Raw genomic sequence first — 21,777 nt, 5'->3', positions numbered from 1 at the left:
AGGAGTAGCAGTCTCTCCAAAAGACTTGGGAACCTGACTGCATGCATCGCAAGGCAGCCCGTTGGCATAAACTGATGTTTTCTTGTGCTTCCTGTCAAAATAGCTGTAGTGGTATTTGTAGCAAAAGATAGTTTTAGTTTATAGCCAACTTCTGTCTGATACATGGGCCTCGTTAAGATTTTGTTTCCTTTCCAATCCAGGCTTTCTAATAAAAGAACAGCAGGATCAATCTAATGTTTTTAATCTCCACCTTTTTTTGGTGATTTATTGCCAAACCACTAAATCTTTTGTATACCTGCAAAGTTTTATACAGTGGAACTATAGCTGCGCCAAACAATGTGCAAGATCTTGGAGCCACCTGTAGTCATTTGAAGTGCGTTTTCTTTGTGCTTATATCTTCTGTTGACAACAGATTTGCAAATACTCCTTGGGTAGGCAGCATTCATTTTTCCTGGTATTCAGTACTGTGCCTAAATATGTGAATTTATTCACTAGTTCCTTGGTAGCTGATTCTTCTAGTGAAGAATGCCACTGTGTCCCTAGTCTCATCCGTGGCTCAGTGGGAAGTGGTTTTTAGAGGCTGGAGTCTCCCTCCTGGCTCTTGTTTGGTGACGGATGCTACCAACCATATGTGGTCACTGGAGGTTCATGGCTCAGTGCCCTTCTCTTCTCCTGGCCATCCTCCTGTGGAGGAGAGAGGACAAAGGGAGAGAGATGGCCCCTATCCTTGGACCGTCCCCTGGGATGGGGCCCACTGTTATTGCCGGGTCTGTTAGTCATGGCTAGTGTGGAAAGAGAGTGGGAGCCTGTGTAGTATGTCTCTGTAGGCTTGCTGACTGATAGCATTACTTTCTGTCCTTGCCTTTCATTTTAGGGGAGAATCTCCCTCTTGGACTTGTGCTGGAGTCCTTTCATGATCCCTTCCCCTTCCCACACTGCTGCCTGAGCGATCTCTACACCTTGATGCCTTGGGAAGGGCCTGATTCTCCATTTTCCCTTTAGAAGACAGGCTGAAACCCCTGTCCTCGCCTGTGGTCATGCTGAACAATGAGCATTTAATATTTGACTGTTCCAGAGCTTTCCATAAACCAAATAAGTTAGCCCCAAGCTCTGCCAACTCCTGCTTCCTCCTGCTTGTGTCACCCCAACACATTCTGCTCTGGGCCTTCAACTGGGAGAAGGAAGGTGGCTCATCTGGCCCTGCCTCTTTCATAGTCCCTCCCGGCCCTCGCTGATGCTAGCCAAGTTCCCTACCCAGGCAGCAACGCTTTCGGTGCTGTCTGGCTTAGGCCACGGCACTGGGCCTTACAGAATACTGCTTCTCAAGCTTCAGATGCTCTGGAGTTTGAGCAGCTGTGGAGTCCTTATCATAGACAATCTGTGTGAGATCTGAGCTGAGACCTAGGCTGTGCTGCCCTGAGGCTTGCAGCTCTGGCAGTCGCGAGGTCGCAGACACAGCCAACATCATTGTTCTCCAATGAGCAAGGGAAACTAAGATGATAATCAAGATGCATCTGCAAATTGCAATCAGTCCTGCCATCCCTCTCCAGTTTTAGCTCCGTTGTAAGGAAGGGAAAAAAACCAAACCCAAGGAGCCTGTTTGAGAAGCTGGACTTGGACACAGTGGCTGCGTGCTTACAGGCTTCTTTAGGAGGCAGCTGCAGAAGTGGAAGTCTTCTTACATTTAGGAGCATTAGCCATGATCAAAATAATTGGAATACTGTGTAGAGAAGGATTTTGGGGCACCAGTAAAAACACTTGAACAAAATGGAATCCCCTTTAATGTAATAATTTTAAGTAAAAGGAAGGAGGAGACTAGAGTGAGATTGCCTTTTAGTGAATACCTTTTGAGGTCATTTAGCTTTTGTATTGTCGTTGTGAAAAACAAAAAATATATGAACAGCATCAAAATGTGACACATTAACTAAATGACAGAGACATTTGTCCTTGATTTCTTACTGTGAAAATTTCCAAAGACTGCAGTCCAGGTTTCATCCTTTCTGGACTGAAGTCAGCCAGAGTTGCATTTATTTTCTCGGCACTGTTTTGATTCCCAAAATGAGTGTTTATTAGAAATAGGTAACAGAAAGCAAGGTCATCTTGTGCCAAAAGATTCTTCTAAATCTGATGTGTTTTTGCTTCAGGAACTTTAGATGTACAAATATTTCTGTGGGTTTGGGTAGAGAACTAGCTGTTTCCTTTGAGGTATCGGTATGAACGTTTTGGGGCTAAATCCTCATCTCTGCTGGGACACTGGAAGAGGTTTCCAAGGCCCTTATGTAATTTAGGGCTCACGCCAATGTTGATGAATGGACATTGAAAACTGTCAGGCTTTGTAGAAAGCCTGGCTAGGGTACTGGTGAGCTTGGCACTTGAAGCCCAGATCCTGACCAGATAGAGACTGCACAGAGGGAGGCCAGGCCAGGAGAATAGCGGAACAAATGACTAGTGACACCTAAAGGAGGAAAAAGAATTTGGAAAACATCACGGATTTGGTGTTCATGGTTTGACTGCCACAATTACAGAACTACATCAGTTTTCATCGGGTTTTCGCTGACTGTTTGACTAAGCTGGATCCTATCCAAAAGTATAGGGACTGTGCTTTTGATCATTGGTATTGCAGTGAATTGAGGGGGAGAGGGAAGGAAAAAAAGACAGAAAGTTAATTCTAACTAATAAGTGAGAGATTTTATCATAAAAAAAAAAAAAAAAAAAGAACTTGCTCTGCAGAAGGGTTACCTCTTTTCGGTTCACCTGTTTTCATGTTGGGCCCTGAGGCTGCAGAAATTCAACTTTTCCAGCAAGGAGTGAGTGTGGCTAAAGATGCGAGCACTCACTCTTTTCCTTGAGAGCCCTGGGCTGATAGTAATGCTGCTTTTTCTTGCCCTATGCAAGGCAAGGTTAACGGACCAGATTCCGCCCCTGAGGAGAAACGGGGTCTGCAGAACCATCAGCAAGCTGGTGACAGGGCTAGCGAAGACTTGCACGATTACCCAGTAAGAGTTGCAGAACAATCCTGCGGCATACGGTCAGGGTCTACAAAGCAAGCGCGTTTGCCTTTGACACTTACTCCTAGAGGATCTCCAGTTGTTTCTTTGTTTTTCCTCTCTCTTCTCCTTCCAACTACCACACATCCCTCATACGATACAGTGGCTTCCAGACTGACGGAGATACAGAAACCACAGAAGGCAGATTTATATAGTCGCCTTCCCTGTGTAGTAGTGCTTATCTTCATGTTGCTTGCTTTCAAAGAACTCCTCAGAGCATGGCTACTGTGAGGGAAGGCTGGCTAGCCACAGCTTTTTTCACTGGGAAGAAAAACATACACTCAGCACTGCAGCTGGGCAGATGTTTAGGAGTAGGTATCTTTCCCTGTGAGTTACCAGTTCAAACTATATCTGAATGAACAGGGCCCATGGCTGATTAATGATCTATGGGACATGGACTGATGTTCTAGTTCAAGGGTGAATTACATCCCAGTTGGAGCTCAGTAGTTTACCTGTCAACAACCCCAGGAAAATGAAGCAAAAGAGATCCTCCTAGAGGACTGGAACATACTGGTAAGGGAATCTGAAGAAAATATTGCACCAGCAGTGTTTCATTTCATTCACATAAAAAAAGAGAGGGTTTATTTCAGTGCTAGCAAAACTGGCGATACAATTAGCTTTGCTAATACACAAGCTCTACACAAAAAATCGCGTGCTTGCCTGTGAAACATTTTGTGCCATAATCCATCATCTTTGGCTGACATCTCTCCCTTGTACGGTTTTGTGACCCGATCCTAATAGTCTTTGTTATGGACGCCTAACAGAAAACACTGATGCATAAAAGAACAAACCAACCGAGTAGGAAGATACCAGTCATATGGGACTTACAGATGGAAGGAAATGTGGCCCTTATTCCACCTATTTCATGTGGTGCATGTCTGTGGTCTAGCAAAAGTGTATAACCATAGTTATTTGCATTTGAAACAGGTAAAAACTGTGTGTTGATTTATGGTTTGAAAAGTCTTTTGAGAGGCATTTATCAGATGGAATGCTTGGATTCTCTTTTTAAATCAATTTCATGCTATGCCTGCATTGTAATAAACATTTTGGAGCAAAGCTCCTGATGTCGTTCATGTATAAGGTGCCAGATTTGGCACCTTATACGAGCTGGTGTAATTCTTCTCCTTGTTAGAGATGCAGTAGGAACCGAGAGAGTTTTGCCATTGTAGCTGAATGTGCAAATGGTCCTGGTTCATTTCAGGGAGTAAACTAAACAGCTAAGTCCACTGCAAAAAAATGATTTGAGATGACCTGTGTAATTTTACTCCCCAAAATGAAGTAGAAGTAATCCCATTATTTGTTAAAACTAGATCTTCAGTATAAGAAAACCTTTGAAGGTCTACATATAGAGGGAAGATATTATAAATTTATTTGGGGGAGGGAGAAAAAGCAGGGGGGGATGGGTTTTGCTATAGGAAACACTATGGAGAATTGTATTCATTTTGGGTCATTACTCCTGAATCCAAAACAAAACCTCCCAGAATATGGAAATTCTTCTGTCTTTCCAGATATGGAAAGAATCCACACCAATTCTTGTTAAGGGAAGCTACACACCTCTCTGGCACTTCATTTTCGTCCAGGTTAATTTTCATCCGTTTATTTTCATGATACATACATAATACAAGTAAGAATTTGGAGCAGTAAATAATAGTTACATTGCATGTCCATGCTGAGGTGCTAAAAAGCAATTTTCTTCAAAAACATTACGCATATGATCTACCCCTTAGATTGCCAAAAATGGGAACGCACATGCATGAGATGGGAAGATGGCAGCAGGACGTGGGACTGACAGTCCTGAGGCTTTCGGGGATGCGTCTGGTTTCACAGGATAAAGATCGCTCCTCTGTTGCCAACCCAAGAAATGCCAACCCATGCAATTACGAGGAGCTGGGATAAGTTCAATACAACATTTTAAGAATTTAAAATTTGGTCCTACTTGGTTTTCAGAAGGGGACCGACACTGGCAGATAAAGGGAAAGCTATGAAGTTCATAATTAGTATTTCAAATTCTTATGGCAACTGAACTACCTAAGGGTTTATAATTTTAGAAAAGAAAATATGAGGCAGTGGTAGATTAAATATGCATTTTTGGATGCCTTTGAAGGAGGGCACATGTGTCTCAGTGATATGTGACCTCTTTAAAGAGCAGAATATATTTGAATGTTGCTGAAAATGACTGAGATTTCTACATGGAGTAGGGTGACTAAACCATTTCCAAACAAAACAGAAGTGGGTCGAATCATCTACTGATTCACCGCACAAAAATTATTAACATTTTCTCTGAAGTTATAGAGAAATCATTGCCGCTGTGGCTAATTTTTCTGTGCCACTGGAACATGGACCAAGCTTGCCTTCCAGTGAGCCAGAGCCACCTGTCAGCAAGGAGTAGCAACTAACAAATCACCCAGCCAAAGGGAGCGAGCAGGTCTCCCCGCTGACTGTCAGTGAACAAGGCGTACGAGGTGGTTTCGGCCCATTACTTTTTATCTCGGATCTGAAGAACTTAGTTGTGATCGATAGTTTTGAAGTTAGTTCCTATGTACCTACTTATAAACCTTTTACTCTTAGGATTGCTCCAGACTACACACTGGACTAACCATTAAGCAAGTCCATTTTGGACTATGGCATTTAAGTGAAAACATAAGTGCTGCACTTTCAACTCTAGTCACGGAGGTTCGCGTGCAGAGCAGTGCTGGATCTGCAAGTGTGAATGACAGCAGTGTTCCTGTTATCTGAAGTACCGACGTGTTTTGGGAAAAAGCTGCTATTTTACATTCCATTGGTTGATGTAAACACTTTCAATCTTAGCAAAATTTTCTTCTAACATAGGAAAGAAATATTCATTTGTATCAGAGAGTGCTATACCAGTGAGGGCATTTAAATCAAGTGGTGGTCTCCAGAGGTTTGTTTTCCTCATTCTGATTGTTTCCTTTTTTATTGTTACTTTTTCAAGTGTCTAATTCTGAAAAACAAAGGCACTACATTCATCATTCATTAATTCACAAAATATCCATCTAAATATTCTAAAACCTTCAAATTAAAACAAGAAAGCAAGTGAAGGGTTATCGTTTCAAACTGTGAATTAATTCTTAAGTGACACGTATTTGCAACCATTTGTAAGATCTGTCTAGACTTGCTGAAAGACAGATGTGCCAGTGTTCCACAGCTGAACACCAGACTGCTGCTTTCCTCCTGAGAACCAGTACAGCACTTGAAACGCAGCCTTGTGCTGCCTTTACTTACATGGGGAGGGAGCTCGCAGTGAAGAATTGCCAGCCCTGAGACACAGAAGCTGGAGCCGCTGTGCCGTCGGCCGGCGCTGCCCTGCCAGCCAGCCCTGCCTGAGGTTTATTAACAAAGAAGAGGCTAGAAAAGTTCCAAAACTCCCCGGTCCTCTGTGCAGCCACCTGAAATATTTATTAGCAACATGAGCGCTGCTGGTACTGTTTTACTTCAAAGACTCACTGAGCCAGGCATAACCCCTCCTTTAAGCACAGGCCTTGGAGGCGCCTTTGAGGATGTGAAGGGCATAGTGACTGGCTATAAATTGAAGCAGCTTGCCAAAGAGCCAGCTTACTTTTAACATTGTTTGCCTCTAGATTAACCATGGAGCCTTCTTGTACAACCTTCTACGTTCCTAATTCCACAAGAGGTATTCAGGGAAAAGGGCCACGTAACAAAAAACGTTACTCAGGTTGTGTCAGAAGGGAAGAAGCATGATGAGCACGCTGTTACAGAGAGAGAGTGGTAAATCTGAGATTTTCATGGTAACAGAGAGCTTTAGGACTACTAATACAACAAAACCAGAAAACTAGTTTAGAGAGGAAAGAGTTTGAAGTACTAAAATTACATTTATTAGTTTTTTAAAAACAGAAAACTCGAATTGACCAGCGCACGCTCACACAACGGACCTATATAGCCAGCTCTAAAGCTGGGCACAAATGAAACCTGCCTCCAGAGGCAGTGTAAAGCCTGCCAATTAAGCTGTTGAACACAGCCACCAAAGTAATTTCTGCTATCTTTACACAGTTTACTGAAGCAGCAAATTCTGTAAGCTGTGACTGAGGAATGCCGCTGGTTTAAGTGAGCAGGGTCCATTGTATCACAGGCTGTGAGAAGATCTGGACAAAAAGCAGTCAGCAGGTTTTTCAGAGGCTGGTTGTCAGACGCAAAGTTAAAACTGGTGGCATAGGAAGCACAGCTTTCTTGGGGATGGAGTATTTCAAGCTCCTGGAATGAACTCCCACAGGAAGCAATAAACACCTTAAATGTCATTTTCTTTTCCAAATGCACTTTGACCTTGTTTTTAGTAACAAATATAGTATATATAGGGAATCAGAAGAACAAACTGCTTTTGACACGGTGAGTCCTTGCTGACTGAAGTATGGGAGAGTGCTCACACACAACAACTATAATTAACACCACAATAAATATATTTGTTGACTTGGCAAAGTTAGAAGTTTATAGTAAGAGTGTGGAGTAGCTTACAACACTCAGCTGAGATAATTAAATAACATTATTAGTTTTTGATAACATGGTCTAGATAATGCATATTTTTACTGTGGTACTTTTAAGGAATAGATCAATTGCATTTCTTGTATAGATGTTCTGAAAAAAATCTAGCTGGGGGAAAAGCGTTGCCTTTAGAGCAAAATTAACATTCAACACTGAAGAACAGTGCAAAAACACTGCTGAAAAATTTATAGTAAGCCAGTAATTCTTACAATCTCTCAGTTTGTTAATAAACCCACAACAAGCGTTTTCACTTTCTGAGGATGTTAGGCCTCATTCTGAAGACATATTATTGCTTCATCAGTAGCAGTGCTGTTTCCAGAGGGGACATTTCTAGAGGCAGAGACCTACATCTACAAAGAACACCTGTTACCTTCTCTAATTCCCATACGCACTCTCCAGAGCTATCATTACTGGCAAAGCTTAATTATATCTTGAGATTCGTTAAACTACTAAACTGCCCCTACCTAATGCAATTGTTTAAAACTGTATTTTAAATATGTGCTTATAGAACAGTTAAGAGCTGTTCTGTGAGTATGACTTGGTTTCTTCCCAAACATAACAGTCAAAGCAGTTCCAATAAAAAGTGCAGAAGAAAATTATTAAAGATTTCACAGTTTTACAGTTTGAAACTGTGACTGTGTAGGCAACCAATTTTCTCTTAACCTGAAGAGAAAAGCTCAATTACTGTATCAGAAGCTTGTACGGAAGGTGTCTTCAAGTACACCTTTGGACCATCAAGCAAAGACTGCACAAATCTAAGTACGATGACTTTGGTAAAATAAAAGGGTAAGAACTAGAGGCAGTAGTTCTCTTGCACTAAGGCTGTTTGTCTGTGGTCCTAAAAGGCAGTTTTGTCCTTTTCAATTTTGTTAAAAAAAGATAGTCTGGCTTTCAAGAAGAACACATCTCCTAAAGACAGACTTGACCTTTTCTTCAAGCTGTTGCTTTGTTTACTGTAACAGAAGCTATAAAAGAACTTGAAACCGCTACGCTGTTCAGCCAGCTCTGTCATCTACCATAGCTAATACTGCATTTAGAACGTAATAATGGGAAACCGACCCCCACCAAAAATATAGCAGGTTTTAAGGTTTATTTCCGAAATGTTGATATACACCGTATTAATTACAGATTTTTTAAAAAGTTATCATATTAATGAAATGGGTTTAAGTTTTAATATAATGACAAAATTATAGATATGAAGATATCTGAATGTTGTAACAATTCTCTGTTGTCGTGTTGCCATCCGGGTAATGGTGTTTCAGTCTTATTTCTGGCCAAGTTGGGACAGCTAAACATGAAGAGACAGAAAACCATTAGGTTGCTAATCTTATGCTTTCAGTCAAACTAACATCCAGTTCATACAGTAAATATTTCTGTCCTATAAGCTTTGTTTGTCTCTTACAACCAAAAGTCTGCTGGTAACAGAATATTGAATGCATACCCTCACAGGACAGGACCTGAGCTTCAGATCTTAAGATCTGAATCACCCTCAGAGGTAGAAGGTGCAGCATACCCAGTCAACTCAACAAAAAAGTTAATTAAGCTGACTGAAGAGTTATAAGCTGATAAGCACCATTTGCCTCCTTCAAGTGCAACAAGAATTAATTTAGTTTTTTAAAAAGTAGTTTTGAGTAACAGTTTATTCTCATTTTAGTAGGAAGTAAAACCAGAGGTGGTGACAGCCTACTGAAGGGCTGCTATTTGCTAACCACCATGAATAATATTTAATTTGCATTTGTATTGGAATAAGGCATAGAGAAGTAACGATGATACTGTTTTTAACAGCACTAAAAGATTGATTTTAGTATAGGTATGGACAACATCTAGCTCCCACTAGGCCAGTATTTATAAATAGCAAAATTTAGGACAAAGTTTAAAGATCACAGTTGAATAGCAGTTTTTAAGTTGTAAAAGTTGCTAGAATAGCCTGGAAAGACACGCTATTTGTGAAAGTATCAAGAACTGAGTCATTTTTTTTCATTAGGGTTTATGTTAAGGCAATTATTATGAACTTGTTCACCTGCACTACCTGTGAACTCACATTGACAATATAGGCCTTCAAAAGTTAATTAAAAATAATGACTCCAAACCCCCATTTCAATCAAGTGAAAATAGATAACAAGAACATGTATTAATCTTTCACAAATTAGTTTGGTTTTTTTTTTGTAAAAAAAAACCATGGAGAAATGTAAAGGTAAATAAGTCAACACAGTTACAGAAGTAAGAAATATTACAGAGGTTATCAAAGGTACGTACCTGTTTTATAAACTGTGTAGCATTAAAAAGTTCACTGCAGCCATAGAGGACATGTTTGCCTTGTTTACCCTAAAAAAAGAAAAGACAGGAAGAAATCAAGTGTTTAACAGAGCAGCAGAAGTGGCTGAAACTAATTGTACACCAAAAAAAAAAAAATCTTGATGATGTTGGAGTCTTATATTTTCGCTGGAAAAAGGAGAGTTGTTCCACCAGAGGAAAAAAACCTGTAATTAAATTGAAGTAGAAAATGAGAGACCAGAGGCAGAAAGAAAGTGGGAAAAACAGGGCATTTTACGCATTTAAACTCACGTTCTCTGATGTGTCTATGAATGGCTTGGGAAAGCTAACAACCTTACTTGAGTAAACCCTACCCCCTAAAATAACTGGGCACTGTGCTAAGACTAGTGACAACAGATTTACTGTTTCTGTTGTGTTAGAGCCTGAAAACTTCAATCTGTAATTCATTTCCATATAACGGTGATGTTAAAACCAGCACTTTTTTTGTAAAGGGAGTCTAAAACAAGACGTTATGTTGATTTCCATCGGATGCATAATAAACCTAGTTTGCAGTTTGACAGTATTCGCTGGATAGTAAGGCTACCAAAGTACTATGTTAGCGTTCTGGAAGTGAAAATCAGTTTAAATAATACATAGTTTCAGACTGAGTTTATTTATTTCCAGTGTTGGGCTAATAATCCTATGGTTCCTCAAAGTTCAAGCACAGGCTTGAGAAATCTGGTTCACTGTTCAATTATTTTGCATTTTCCCATATTAGTTAGGTAAAACAAACTTATTAAAAAACAAAATAGGAACATAAGCCTTGACAAAATGGTTTTGTTTCATATATATTACCAATTGTGCTGTTTAAGCAGAAAGTAGCAGAAGCGGATTCTAACAGTCCTTAGCTGGTGGTCACACGCTAGCTAGGGAGATGGTAATCCTGGTTCAAGTCCTCATCTTTATTAATTTTGAGTGGTTTGTGGTAATAAGCTATTCTTGTCACTGAGCAAGATCTTGAGCTTGCATCTTCCCACGTTTCAGGCCAGTTTTTTTAATCTTGATGCCAGAACAGGTCTGGTTTTGATCTAAACTGGTATTTTGACAGATTCTACTTTCAGTAGTATGACTGAATAGCATTTGTTTCTGCCTAGTACCAAAAAAAATTTAAACTATACAAATAATTGTGAAATGGGAGTGTTGCTCTAAAATACATTAATGTACACTTCCAGTCTGTCATATATATTCTTCTAGAAGTGTAATTTTTAAAATGTGTATGCTTTTATTTAAAGTTAATTACTTACTCCATTCAAACAAAGAGCTATGTCTCCAAATAATCATTGGAGCTAAGTCAAAACTGCTTAACATCTAAAAAAAAAAAAATAACCTCAGTACTCTTCAAGTCCAGTATTTTTTAATGACTGAGAAACTATGCTGGATTTAAACGTCTTGTGATAAATGGTAACTTCTATCACAGGTAGATTGGAACAGATTATCAAGCAGTACCTTTCTAACCATCTACAAAAGGAAAATAAAGGACATGCTAAATTCTTTTGTACAGAACAGTATGGGAGGCTCCCTATGGCTTGCAATTTTGAAGACATGTTTTCAGCATGTTGAACTGAACTTGGCCCATATATTTAAGGCACAATCTGCCTTACTGACATTATAAATATTTGCTTTTTGATGATGTGAGATAGTCCATTCTAGCACAGAACTGCAAATAATTGGATTTGAGGGTTCCTCTTAATTCTACAAAAACTCCAGAATGCCAAAGCTGAATGAACATTGCTTCCTGTTTTAGAAAGTTTTAAAATACTTTCTTTGTGCTTTCAGAGGCAAACTGGCAAAATAGATAGTGCTTAGAAAAATAAAGCAGTGAATAAAATCTTTGTGGTATCTGCTTGCAAGAACAGAGCTGTTGATTCTTCTCTTTTTTATTCTGGAGGAAGACTGATTGAATATTAGAATAATTAATAAGCTACATCTGTTGAAACAACAGATGCTGGAAGCGTACCACATGGAAAAGCAAATTTTATTGGTTGAGTCTGTAAGAGTCACCTGGGAGAGGCTGACAAGTCTCTGGGGGGTGGGAGGTGGAATTAAGGCTTTCATTAACCTTTCTTGTTTTTTTCAAGGGCAAATGGCTAAGTGGAATAGAGGTGAGTCTTCCCCCTTGGGAGGGTCATCTCCCACTGATCAAGTACGCAGTCTGATCAGAGAAACATCCAGCACCCTTCAGCTGTGACAAGTGATAATGAAGAAACCTCTGTCCGTGGGTTCCAGGAAGACTATGTCCAACTTCTGACTCTCCGTAAGATCTAACATTACCACTCCTGTAGTTTTCAGTTTCTTCTGTCCTCTCCATCTCTCTACAAACTGACCTCCTGTTTGCCCTCTTATTCCTCAGAAACTTCAGCTTCCTGCCACTTTGTATGAAGTGCTGAGTGTTTAACTTGTCATCATACAAATGCTCTGTATATACACATATACATATATGCATACACAGCACACCTCAGAGCTGTCAGTATGCAGCTACGTATCAGGGAAGTGTATTAGCCTCTAGGGAATTCAGAGTTTTCTTTTAGTAGGCATAACAAATACACATCACAAATACACATGTTGCTGGGCATCTTTTGAATTGATATGGCACCTGAAGTGCCTCTGGGTAAACTAAGGAGGCAAGCCAAAAGTCTGACAATGCACTCTGCTACAGGCAGATGCCCCACTGAATGCTACAATTAGTTATCAAGAATAGTGTAAGTGCTAAGCTGAGCCTAAATAATTTCTTTAACTTACATTCCTCTTCCTCTCCCTTCCCCTAACCAGACCAGCTCTGTTCCAAAATGGCTGCCTGTTAGGGGGGGAAAACAACTCAGCACACACTTTATGTTCTTTATGACTTTTTTTTAATGACTTTTTGTTTTTATGACTTTTTAATGTTCTTTTATGACTTTATGTTCTTCAAGATTTACCTAGACATAAAACTTGCATGTGCTTGTTTTGTGGAAGAAGTGTTTTTCAGTGACTAATGCTCCATATTTTTTCTTTTGTGTGAAAAGCCTCAATCCAGTCCACCACAGGACAGGACAATCATACCATGAACAAGGTTAAGATCAGGAAGGAAGAATGATACGCTGCTGCTCTTAAATAATTTATTACCTACTTCAAAATTTTATCAAAGTTCCTTTTGTATTTTTTTTATTCCTGGAAAGTGCTTGAATCCCACCCCTGCCCCCCAAGAACTGTAATGACGTAGTTACTTTTCTCCATCCACTGATTTTTGGTATGCATGTGTTCTGCTAGGGGGCCAGCTGGGACCAGAGAAATTAAATCTGTTACACCAGCATTACATAGTTGGTTCCATATTTTCTTCTTTGTGCATATGACACCTTTTATGATTTCTACACAGAATCAAATGACGCAGCATATCAAGAATGAGCTTCCATTAACTCATTAGCAAAAACTTCTAAATGTGGGTAAATAATAAACGCTTAGATATTGATGCCAATCTGATCTTTGCTTTGACAGATAGCACAGTATTTGCATTATGTTGGCTTCTGAAACAACAGACATTATGCTCAAGTAAGATAGTTGTAAAATAAGATACTGTTATCTGTAGGCCTTGTTTTGAACAGACTTCATATTGCTAAGTTGCCTATGAAAAAGCACTGTAGTATCTCTTTTGTGAGACCGATGAAGACTAGAGAATTCTGAGCAGTTCCTTACTTTCAAGGCTATGATATGCTACAGCTGCTTTATTTAATGAAATATATATTTATATAATGAAAACTAGTAACAGGACTTAAAAACAGTATGAACAGCCAAACTGACAGCATTTGATATATCAGCACAGAAAACAGGTTAATTCAGTTTGAAACCTGTCAGCAGATGTAGCTACCACATTAGTGTGTATGACAACAAAACAAAGCAGAATGCAGCTTATTTACTCAATTCAAAAGTGCAACATGACCATAACATAACAGTAACTCTTTGTTGGTCTGAATTAATAATCCACATTTTCTACCGATTTCTTACATACTTTTTTCCCAGACTCTGTATATAATAAGAATATTAAGGCTGATTTCATAGACTTAATCTTTTAAATACTAAATGTTACAGAAAATCTGCTAAAACTGGTTTCTATCAGTAAGTTACAGACTACAACCGACAGAAGTGCACATACCTTTATGTAGTCAATAAGATTTTGATATTCAATATAGTTGCCTCCTCCAACTACAAACACTATCGCCTAAAAGGCAACACACACGTAATCAGAGTATGCATTCAAATTCTTAACACTTCAGTAGTAAAATATATACCAAATCATTAAACCTACAGCAAAAATCATCCTAATCACAATGCAGTCTAATAAGAACTGGATACAGAACCACTAGCTTCCTACCTGAAAAAACAGAAATTTTAGTAGGATGCAGAATAGCAAGCTGAGAGCTTTTAACACGTCACTATCTTCTACTAAGAAATACTTGAAACATATGCAGTTTCAACATGCTACTTTTTTGTGCGGAGATATCGCCAGTGTCCATAGGAACAGTTAAAATATCGCCATGGATGGTTAAGAGTTAATAAAATACTTCTGGTATAAAGGAATACGCTTTTTCATTATTTTTCCTCCTCCCACTTACTACTGGTAATAATCTATAATATTACTGGTAAAGGCCATCAGTATTTTCTGGGCTATGTTTAAAAGAGAACAAATAATGAATCGAAAAAGGAGACTTCATAGTTGCATCATCTTTGTTAACATTCACTATCCAAAATTGTTTGACTACACTATGTGAATTTTATAGAGACTTTATGTTACTACTGATGTTTTTGCTATGACCATCTGCTGGCCATATATATGACACCACATGGTATTTCCTTTGTTCAGGAGGATAATTAGGACATTTCAAGACAAACCCGAGACGTGTATATTGCCAAGGCAAAGATTTTCCTTATGAAACTTGGTAGTAAGACCAGATCAGTAAAACTTTTACTATTTGCAAATATTTATGTTTAAAAATACTGAAAGTTACTGGCATTTGTATAAAATGACAACATTTGTTGTTTTGCTTTTTTCCTTTAATTGCAGAGACTGTTTAAAATACTACCACTTAAATCAGTGGTCAACACTGCTGTTTAAGGCCGGACAAAGGATTAAATCTAGAGAGCATCCTAAAGATCTGGTATAAAAATGGGGTTTTAAATTGCTGAGTACCCAATTATGATATTAATAAATCCCTGTAATTGCCTCCAGAAGAATTTTCTAATTTTTTTTTCTCCAGTATTAGGTAATGCTTACTTAGTCCTTTGAAGATGAAAAGACTTCTTCAAGAAACAGCTAATTATAATTAATACTAGATATAATTAGTCTAAGTGGTTTTTGCAAACAAGACCTCTCATTTTCTTAATCATGATCAGCAAAAATGACTGGTACTTCAGGATATTTTTTTTTTTTTTTAAACACATGAACACTGAAAAATAATTTCTACGTGACTTACCTCCTGGAATGGATTTTTGTTTCTTGGAACTGAGCTATAAAAAGAAATACAAACAAACTACAAATTAAATTTTATTAGACATTAATATAAATATGCAAAATAAGTATCATGTACACATCATGTTATGGAATACTGTATAATACTAGACAAAGATATAAAATAGAACAATAATTGCCTTTCTGCATTCATTCTCCGAGTATTTTATTTACATCATTTGTTATGGAAAATCATTCATTCTACAGGACTGAATACATGAGTAAACAGGAGTTTTAAGTCATCAGTTTTAAGGCTGCTGTTTGAATCATAAGCTTTATGACAACACTTCTTTTAGAGCTTAAAAGCTCTAACTGTAGTGCTGCTAGCTAGGAGCAAATACAATGAGTAAACAATGTCATCAGCATTAGCACAGTTCATGACACTTACAGATCCTGCCTACTGGAATCTTACCTAGGTAAGCCAGTCAGTTTGCAGTGCCTGCGTATATACTTATTGATGCTGCAAAATCTCAAAAACCGCTATCAGCAGCAGGTACGTGTTCTGCTGTCGGGTGTCACAGCAACAACATTAGGATTAAAATGATCTAAGGAGGAAGAGGTAAGCTACAGTTTAGGTGGTACAGACTCTTCCTCTCCATTTGAATACACAGCCCTGGCCCCAGGGAGGGAGGTAGCAGGGAGAAACCTCTTTGCACCTTCAGGAGGAAGGGAGAAAGCAAAGAGAAAGCTCTGAAGGCTCAGCCTGCTCTCCTGCCCTTTGCTCATGCACGACCGCTACCTTCCTGCCCTGTACTGGCCTGCAGCCCCAGGCTGTCAAATGCACCGTATGTTCTAACACAGATTAAAAGCATTGCATTTTCCCCTTCAACTTATCTTTTCCCTTATTTCAAGAAGTTTTCCCTGAGTGACCAACAACAATTGACTCAACACAGGTTCCAGTGTATCAGAAAAACAGGTTTTAAGAGGGAATGGCTATCTCTAATATGTTGTTTTGATCTGTCACGAATACTACAGACTCCCCGTAAGTAGAACTGTTAGCCCAATTCTCTTGTCGTTTGAATATGATATGCTAAATCCACATATATTTTGTGTCGTCCTTTCAGAGAGCAAGGCCTGTTAATACTTGACGTACGCTTTACACAGGAATAAAGATACTGTTTTGCTAAGACTGAATTACAGTAATGCAGTTCCTACTCTAGTTAAAAAATAATAGGTAGAAATGCCAGTATTTCTTAAAACAGGAGTAGGTTAGAAAAAAAAAATAGTCACTTTTTAATATCCTTCCATTAATTATACTACTTGATATTGTTACTTTAAACTAGCGATATTTTGTCAAGCCAGCTAACCTTTGGTTGTTTACCATCTACATAAATATTTGAAGGGAGAATTAGACAACCCCCTGTATGGCTATACTAGAGTTTTGTTGTCATGCTCAAGTACGACTTAAGGAATATAACTTGAGTTTATGTAAAAAACCCAAACAAATCCCAGACCAGAAATTAAAAGTTCTTCCCTATGATGATAGCTACACAGAATGGCACATTTATGAACTGCTGTAGATGCGTATCTTTACATTGTTTAAAGCAACATAAGAACTACATGGGGAGGGCAAAAATGCACATTTACATGAGAAAAACCCTTTGGCTTTAATAAAACAAATCTTTGCACTTTTGCACAAAATCCCCCAAAAATGCCATAAAGGCATATCAAAACAATGAAAGCTGCAATTAAAATGAAACATAAAATACTGGCAGTTTTCTTCTTTGAGGCTTTCAAAATCTGCTTATCTTTGAAATTATACAGTCTGTAATTATATACTTTCCAGTAAAACATACATACATATTATCTGAAATTTGTTTCCTATTACTACTTATGCTGTCAGAAATATACTTTCCATGTTTCAAGAATAGAGGAAGCGGGGAGAGATTTTAATGCAAATAACTACAACGAAGTCTGGACCTACTTTATCCATATTTGTCCTGTAATAAACCCCTGCAATTGAATGAGTGGATTGTTTTCCCATGGGTTCTATGAAAATTATTTTTAGAAGGTCTTTTAAAATTAAGTATCATCTCTGTTTCTAGGGTATTAGAGGTGAGATTATCAGCCACAGTTATTGGTCAAAAACATAAAGCAAAAGATATAAATTTATAAGCTTCTAGTGTAATCCCTCTTCCTCTCTTATTGGCAAAATAAACTATATCCAACTCACCCTTCATAGGCACATGAATAAAAAATGTGCACCTGCCGATACAAGAGCAAATGCAGTCAATTTTTAATGATTTTTTGTTTTCAAAGTTACTAACAAATCACTAAAGAAGGGTTGTGTTTAAGTTAAAATTTTAACTGTTTAAAAAGTGATAAAGAAATTTTGGTGCACTATCTGGTGACTTTTTAATTTAACAGTGAAAAACTACAAAGTTTCAAAGAAACCAAGCAGTACAACTATAAAGAATTCTAACATTTATTATTGCTAAATATTAGTACACATTCCTGTGACTGAACAGATTACATGTTAGCAGCATGTTCAGTCACTGGAACGGAAGATTTTTTTTTTTTTTTGCAGTGTTACAAAAATTTATCTGGTTGACCCATGTTCCCGTTGTGAACTCCTTCAACACCAACTGTCTTGCCTTAGAACTAATGATTAAAATCAATTACTTGTAGTCAGCAAGTAAAACAAAACAGATTTCTTAAGTTAGCCTTTTCACAGGGTACAAGGAAAGAAGCAAAACTTAGAGTAAACTCACCTGTCACTGCCTCGTAGCATCTTGGGGTCAAAATACCGGTAGTCATCTGTTTCCTATTAAAAAAGTATGTTTTCATCTCAAAAGATCGGAATTTTGGCTTACGAATTTCTGCTTGTATCTATTACATTAAACATCATTCAAACCAACATAATTTCCCATTTAGCAGTCACATCATGCAAAATTAATTGTGGTGTCCACTAATATTTATAGTATTTGTACATAACTGAACAAGTATAGAATAAACAACAGCAAGAGCTATGAAGGGTGCTATTGAGCTTTATGTTTCTGGTTCATCTAAAATTGACTATTACAGACTTTCCAAAAAATACACTGGTTGCATAATAAATCCCAACAGAAAGGCAGTATGCAGAAAGAAAAATTAAGGTGTTACCAGCTTTAGATGGTTTTACATGGTTAGTTATAAATGCTAAAATTTTCCAGGTTACAGAGATCTGCTATTGATTTAATATTGTTAAACAAAACACTTCTGTGGCAATGAATGCTAAATACAAGATAGATCAAAATCTGCTACCGTTATGTAACTCACCCTTTTCATTTCATGATTTATGACTACTATTAAACCAAAATTAAGCTCTTGAAGAAGAAATGAGTTCCACAAGAACTTGAAAAGTCTGTCTAACTATAGAAAAAAAATTTTTCTTCACAGAAAACACTGAGGCACTTCCAATATTTTTATTGGCAACGAGCAGGATTTTTGCCAATTATTAGGGATGAAAAACAAAACTTCTTAGTAACTCCTTCTGACAACTACTTGGCTTGCTTCTGTTTCTACACTACGTTTTCATCCAGGTACTGTGAAGTTTAGTTTGTGGATAAAGTGCATGCAGTTGATTTCATCTGGGTGCTTACATGCAAGATCTCTGTGTTTTGATGATTCTGTAGAGCAGAAATAATTCTTCTTGAGCAGCAGACATTATCTGGGGAATTTATTAGAGCTCACAAAGCATAACTATCTCTAATACTACAAAATACTTAGTATACATGTGGTGGTTACACACACAGGAAATAAATCTATTTTATATTAAGGACCTTCATGTAATTACATAAAATAAGTCTCTTATCCTCAAGTTTGGCTTTAAAAAAAAATTAATTTAGATCTAATTTCACACTTAACCTCTGTAAAATGCTTTTATATACTCCACTGGGAATTTCAACTGCATTTGTAAAGTCTGCCAGCATTCATGATTTTGGCAGCCTCATACATAAAGGTGGTATAGTGACTTTGAAGTAAGGAGAGAGCTGGGAATGGATAGATAGTGCCAGACTAAAACTGAGAGGTATTTGAGAAACCTTTAACTCGGATAAAGAGCTGCAGCTTCCTTGCTTGTTAGAATGAATTACAGATTAATGCCAGAACTAAAATCAGAGTTAGAAAAACAACATTACAAACATTTCCTCCGGAATGTATTACTGCTGTGGTTTTTTGCTGTGGGCTGTGTAAGTAGACACACAAAAAGTGGTAAAGTAATAGAAAAGTGATAAGCTAGGGTTGGGTTTTTTTTGTTGTTTAAATACACCATTCCTGCTGAAATCAGTTTTGAGGGTGCAGGGAAAGAAACCCTACTAGATTTTACTTGCTTAAAGAAATAGCTAGTCTGCCAGGAAAAATAACTGAATAGCAGTTTCCTTACACATAACTGAATTTGTGACTTCCCCAAGCAATTAATGAATAAAATTCATACTTTTGAAATTATAAACTTAATTTTCAAGATTTCAAATTAAAATGGAAAAAGACCCGTGCAAATATCCTTGACTTTCAGTCTGTATTTGCTTTTCTGCAGAAGCTAACATGGCTAGTCTGGACTAATGAAATCCCCCATTTTTAGAATTTTTCGTTGTAATGCATGAAAGGTAATCATACAGTATATCCTAAGCCTGAAAGATACCATATTTACTGAAAGGGATGATATTAACCAAAATACAGTGCCATTCATATGTATCACAAATAAGATTTATCTACTTCTTAAGTCAATACAAATGTACATACTGTATTGACAGAGGCTAAACCCCTTTGGGACTTTGTCATAAAAATATTAAAGGTTTATTTATCAAAGATTGTCCTCACTCAAGAATCAAACCATGCTGTGGAAGATACTTAAAAGAACCTCCATAATTCTATAGTAAGTGGTGGTCAATTTCATATCTATGGGTTAAAATTTGTGTATACTTGACAATATGATTTTTTTGTGTGTGTTAGGAAGATTTAAGGTTTTAATCAATCTCTATTCAGGGATACCAAACCAAAGCAACTATGTTATTAGATTTATGAACAGAATATTCCTTTATGAAAACATAATCCCAAAAGCAATTGCTTAAAAACCTTCTTCAACCAATGGATGTTACTATTAAAAAAAAACCCAAGTAATGGATTACTTTAAGGTCCTCCGTGAATGTTTCTGAATAAATGTTTCACAAAAAAGTGTAAGCATAGTTAAACAATCTAGACAAATTTAAGAAATTACAGGATGGTATTATTGCCCATAAGAACTATTCTATCTGTTCCTGCTTCTGAAAAACTTGGAAAACAGAGGTGTAGGACTCCTTTGTCCTTCCTGGTAGCTCTCCTTGTGAGACAAAAGCAGCAGCAGGGACAAGTAACACACAAAGTGATTTACAGACAATCCCACAGAGTTTTGCACAGCATAGCATTCTGAATAGGTTTAAAATTTCAACTGACAATAATATTTGCGCATGTTGGTGGTACAAGTTGTACATTTCATATATTTACTTTATGGTTGCATTTTATATTTAGAAAATTATTTATTTACAATTATTGTAATAATTGTTTGACTTCTCAATAATCTGTTTTAATTTTGCATTACAACTTTTATCTGTATGTACGTTTCATACACTGATCACTGCGGTTAGTAAGATTCAATGAACTATAAAGGAGATTTGTTTCTGTGTTGTAAAAAAAATAAACTCTTTACTTTTTTCCCCTCCCTTTTTATTTTGCCTGCAGTGCAATAGCTTTCCATTCTGGGGAACCAAAAAGGACCTCAAACATGACAAGATGAAGAGAGGCCACAGTGGTGTATTTCTACACATTGTCCTCTTCCAGATACAATTTCACTTCTGTTGATGGTACAGCAAGTCTGACATATTCCACAATGACTCTCCGGCTTGCTTCCGTCAGCTGAAACTCACTCAAAAAGTTGCCGTCCATTTTCCTGCAGGTTAGGAGAATCATTCTTTAGGGCTTGCCTGGTCTCCTGTGACTTGAAAAAGCAGGACTCCGGGTTTTGGGCCATGAATTCCAGTCTCTGACATGGCAGCGATACATGAAGCTGCTGTCTGACAGAACTGGCTCAATCTCTGCTTTTTTCAAGTCAGGAGATCAATGTTTTCTCCAAATTATCAAAGCGATCGTGGCTGTTTTCTACTAAGTGAAATGTGACACTATCAAGTCAGCAAAAAAACCCCATATGACTTGTGAACTTTTTCAAATCAATTCCTAAACTTGTAGGCTGAGGAACCTAGTGTTTAATTTAAAAAAATTGTTTCATTTTTTACCTACTTGTAAGTTATCTGTAGTTTTTAATTTCCACTTTCTGTATTAAGCATTCTGAGTGACCTCTACTGGTTGACTAGATAAAATTAGCCCCGTACATCTTTTCCAAGTCTTGCAAAGAGGGACAACAATCCACTGCCACTGAAAACAGTGCAAATTTCTTTCTTTGTTAAGAGAAAG

At 37.7% G+C, this 21,777-nt stretch overlaps 1 protein-coding gene across 2 annotated transcripts in view; it reads right to left on the bottom strand.

Annotated features, from left to right (window-relative positions):
- Window positions 1–8,635: 8,635 nt before the first annotated feature.
- SCFD1 (sec1 family domain containing 1) overlaps window positions 8,636–21,777 on the bottom strand; it is a 54,236-nt gene continuing 41,094 nt past the window's right edge. Inside the window, exons 21-25 of one of the 2 annotated variants that reach the window (XM_087747106.1) lie at window positions 18,066–18,118; window positions 15,320–15,353; window positions 14,002–14,067; window positions 9,819–9,887; window positions 8,636–8,850 (exon numbers count right to left, since the gene is read on the bottom strand). In XM_087747106.1, the coding sequence (XP_087603232.1) occupies window positions 8,827–8,850; window positions 9,819–9,887; window positions 14,002–14,067; window positions 15,320–15,353; window positions 18,066–18,118 (246 nt within the window). In that variant the 3' untranslated portion in view covers window positions 8,636–8,826. The other variant, XM_087747107.1, reaches the window with a different exon arrangement.

Source organism: Nipponia nippon, unplaced genomic scaffold (assembly GCF_047370975.1).
Source record: "Nipponia nippon isolate SJK-2023a ecotype South Korea unplaced genomic scaffold, ASM4737097v1 scaffold_11, whole genome shotgun sequence".
NCBI lineage: Eukaryota > Metazoa > Chordata > Aves > Pelecaniformes > Threskiornithidae > Nipponia > Nipponia nippon.
This window is presented reverse-complemented; position numbering and strand designations above follow the sequence as displayed.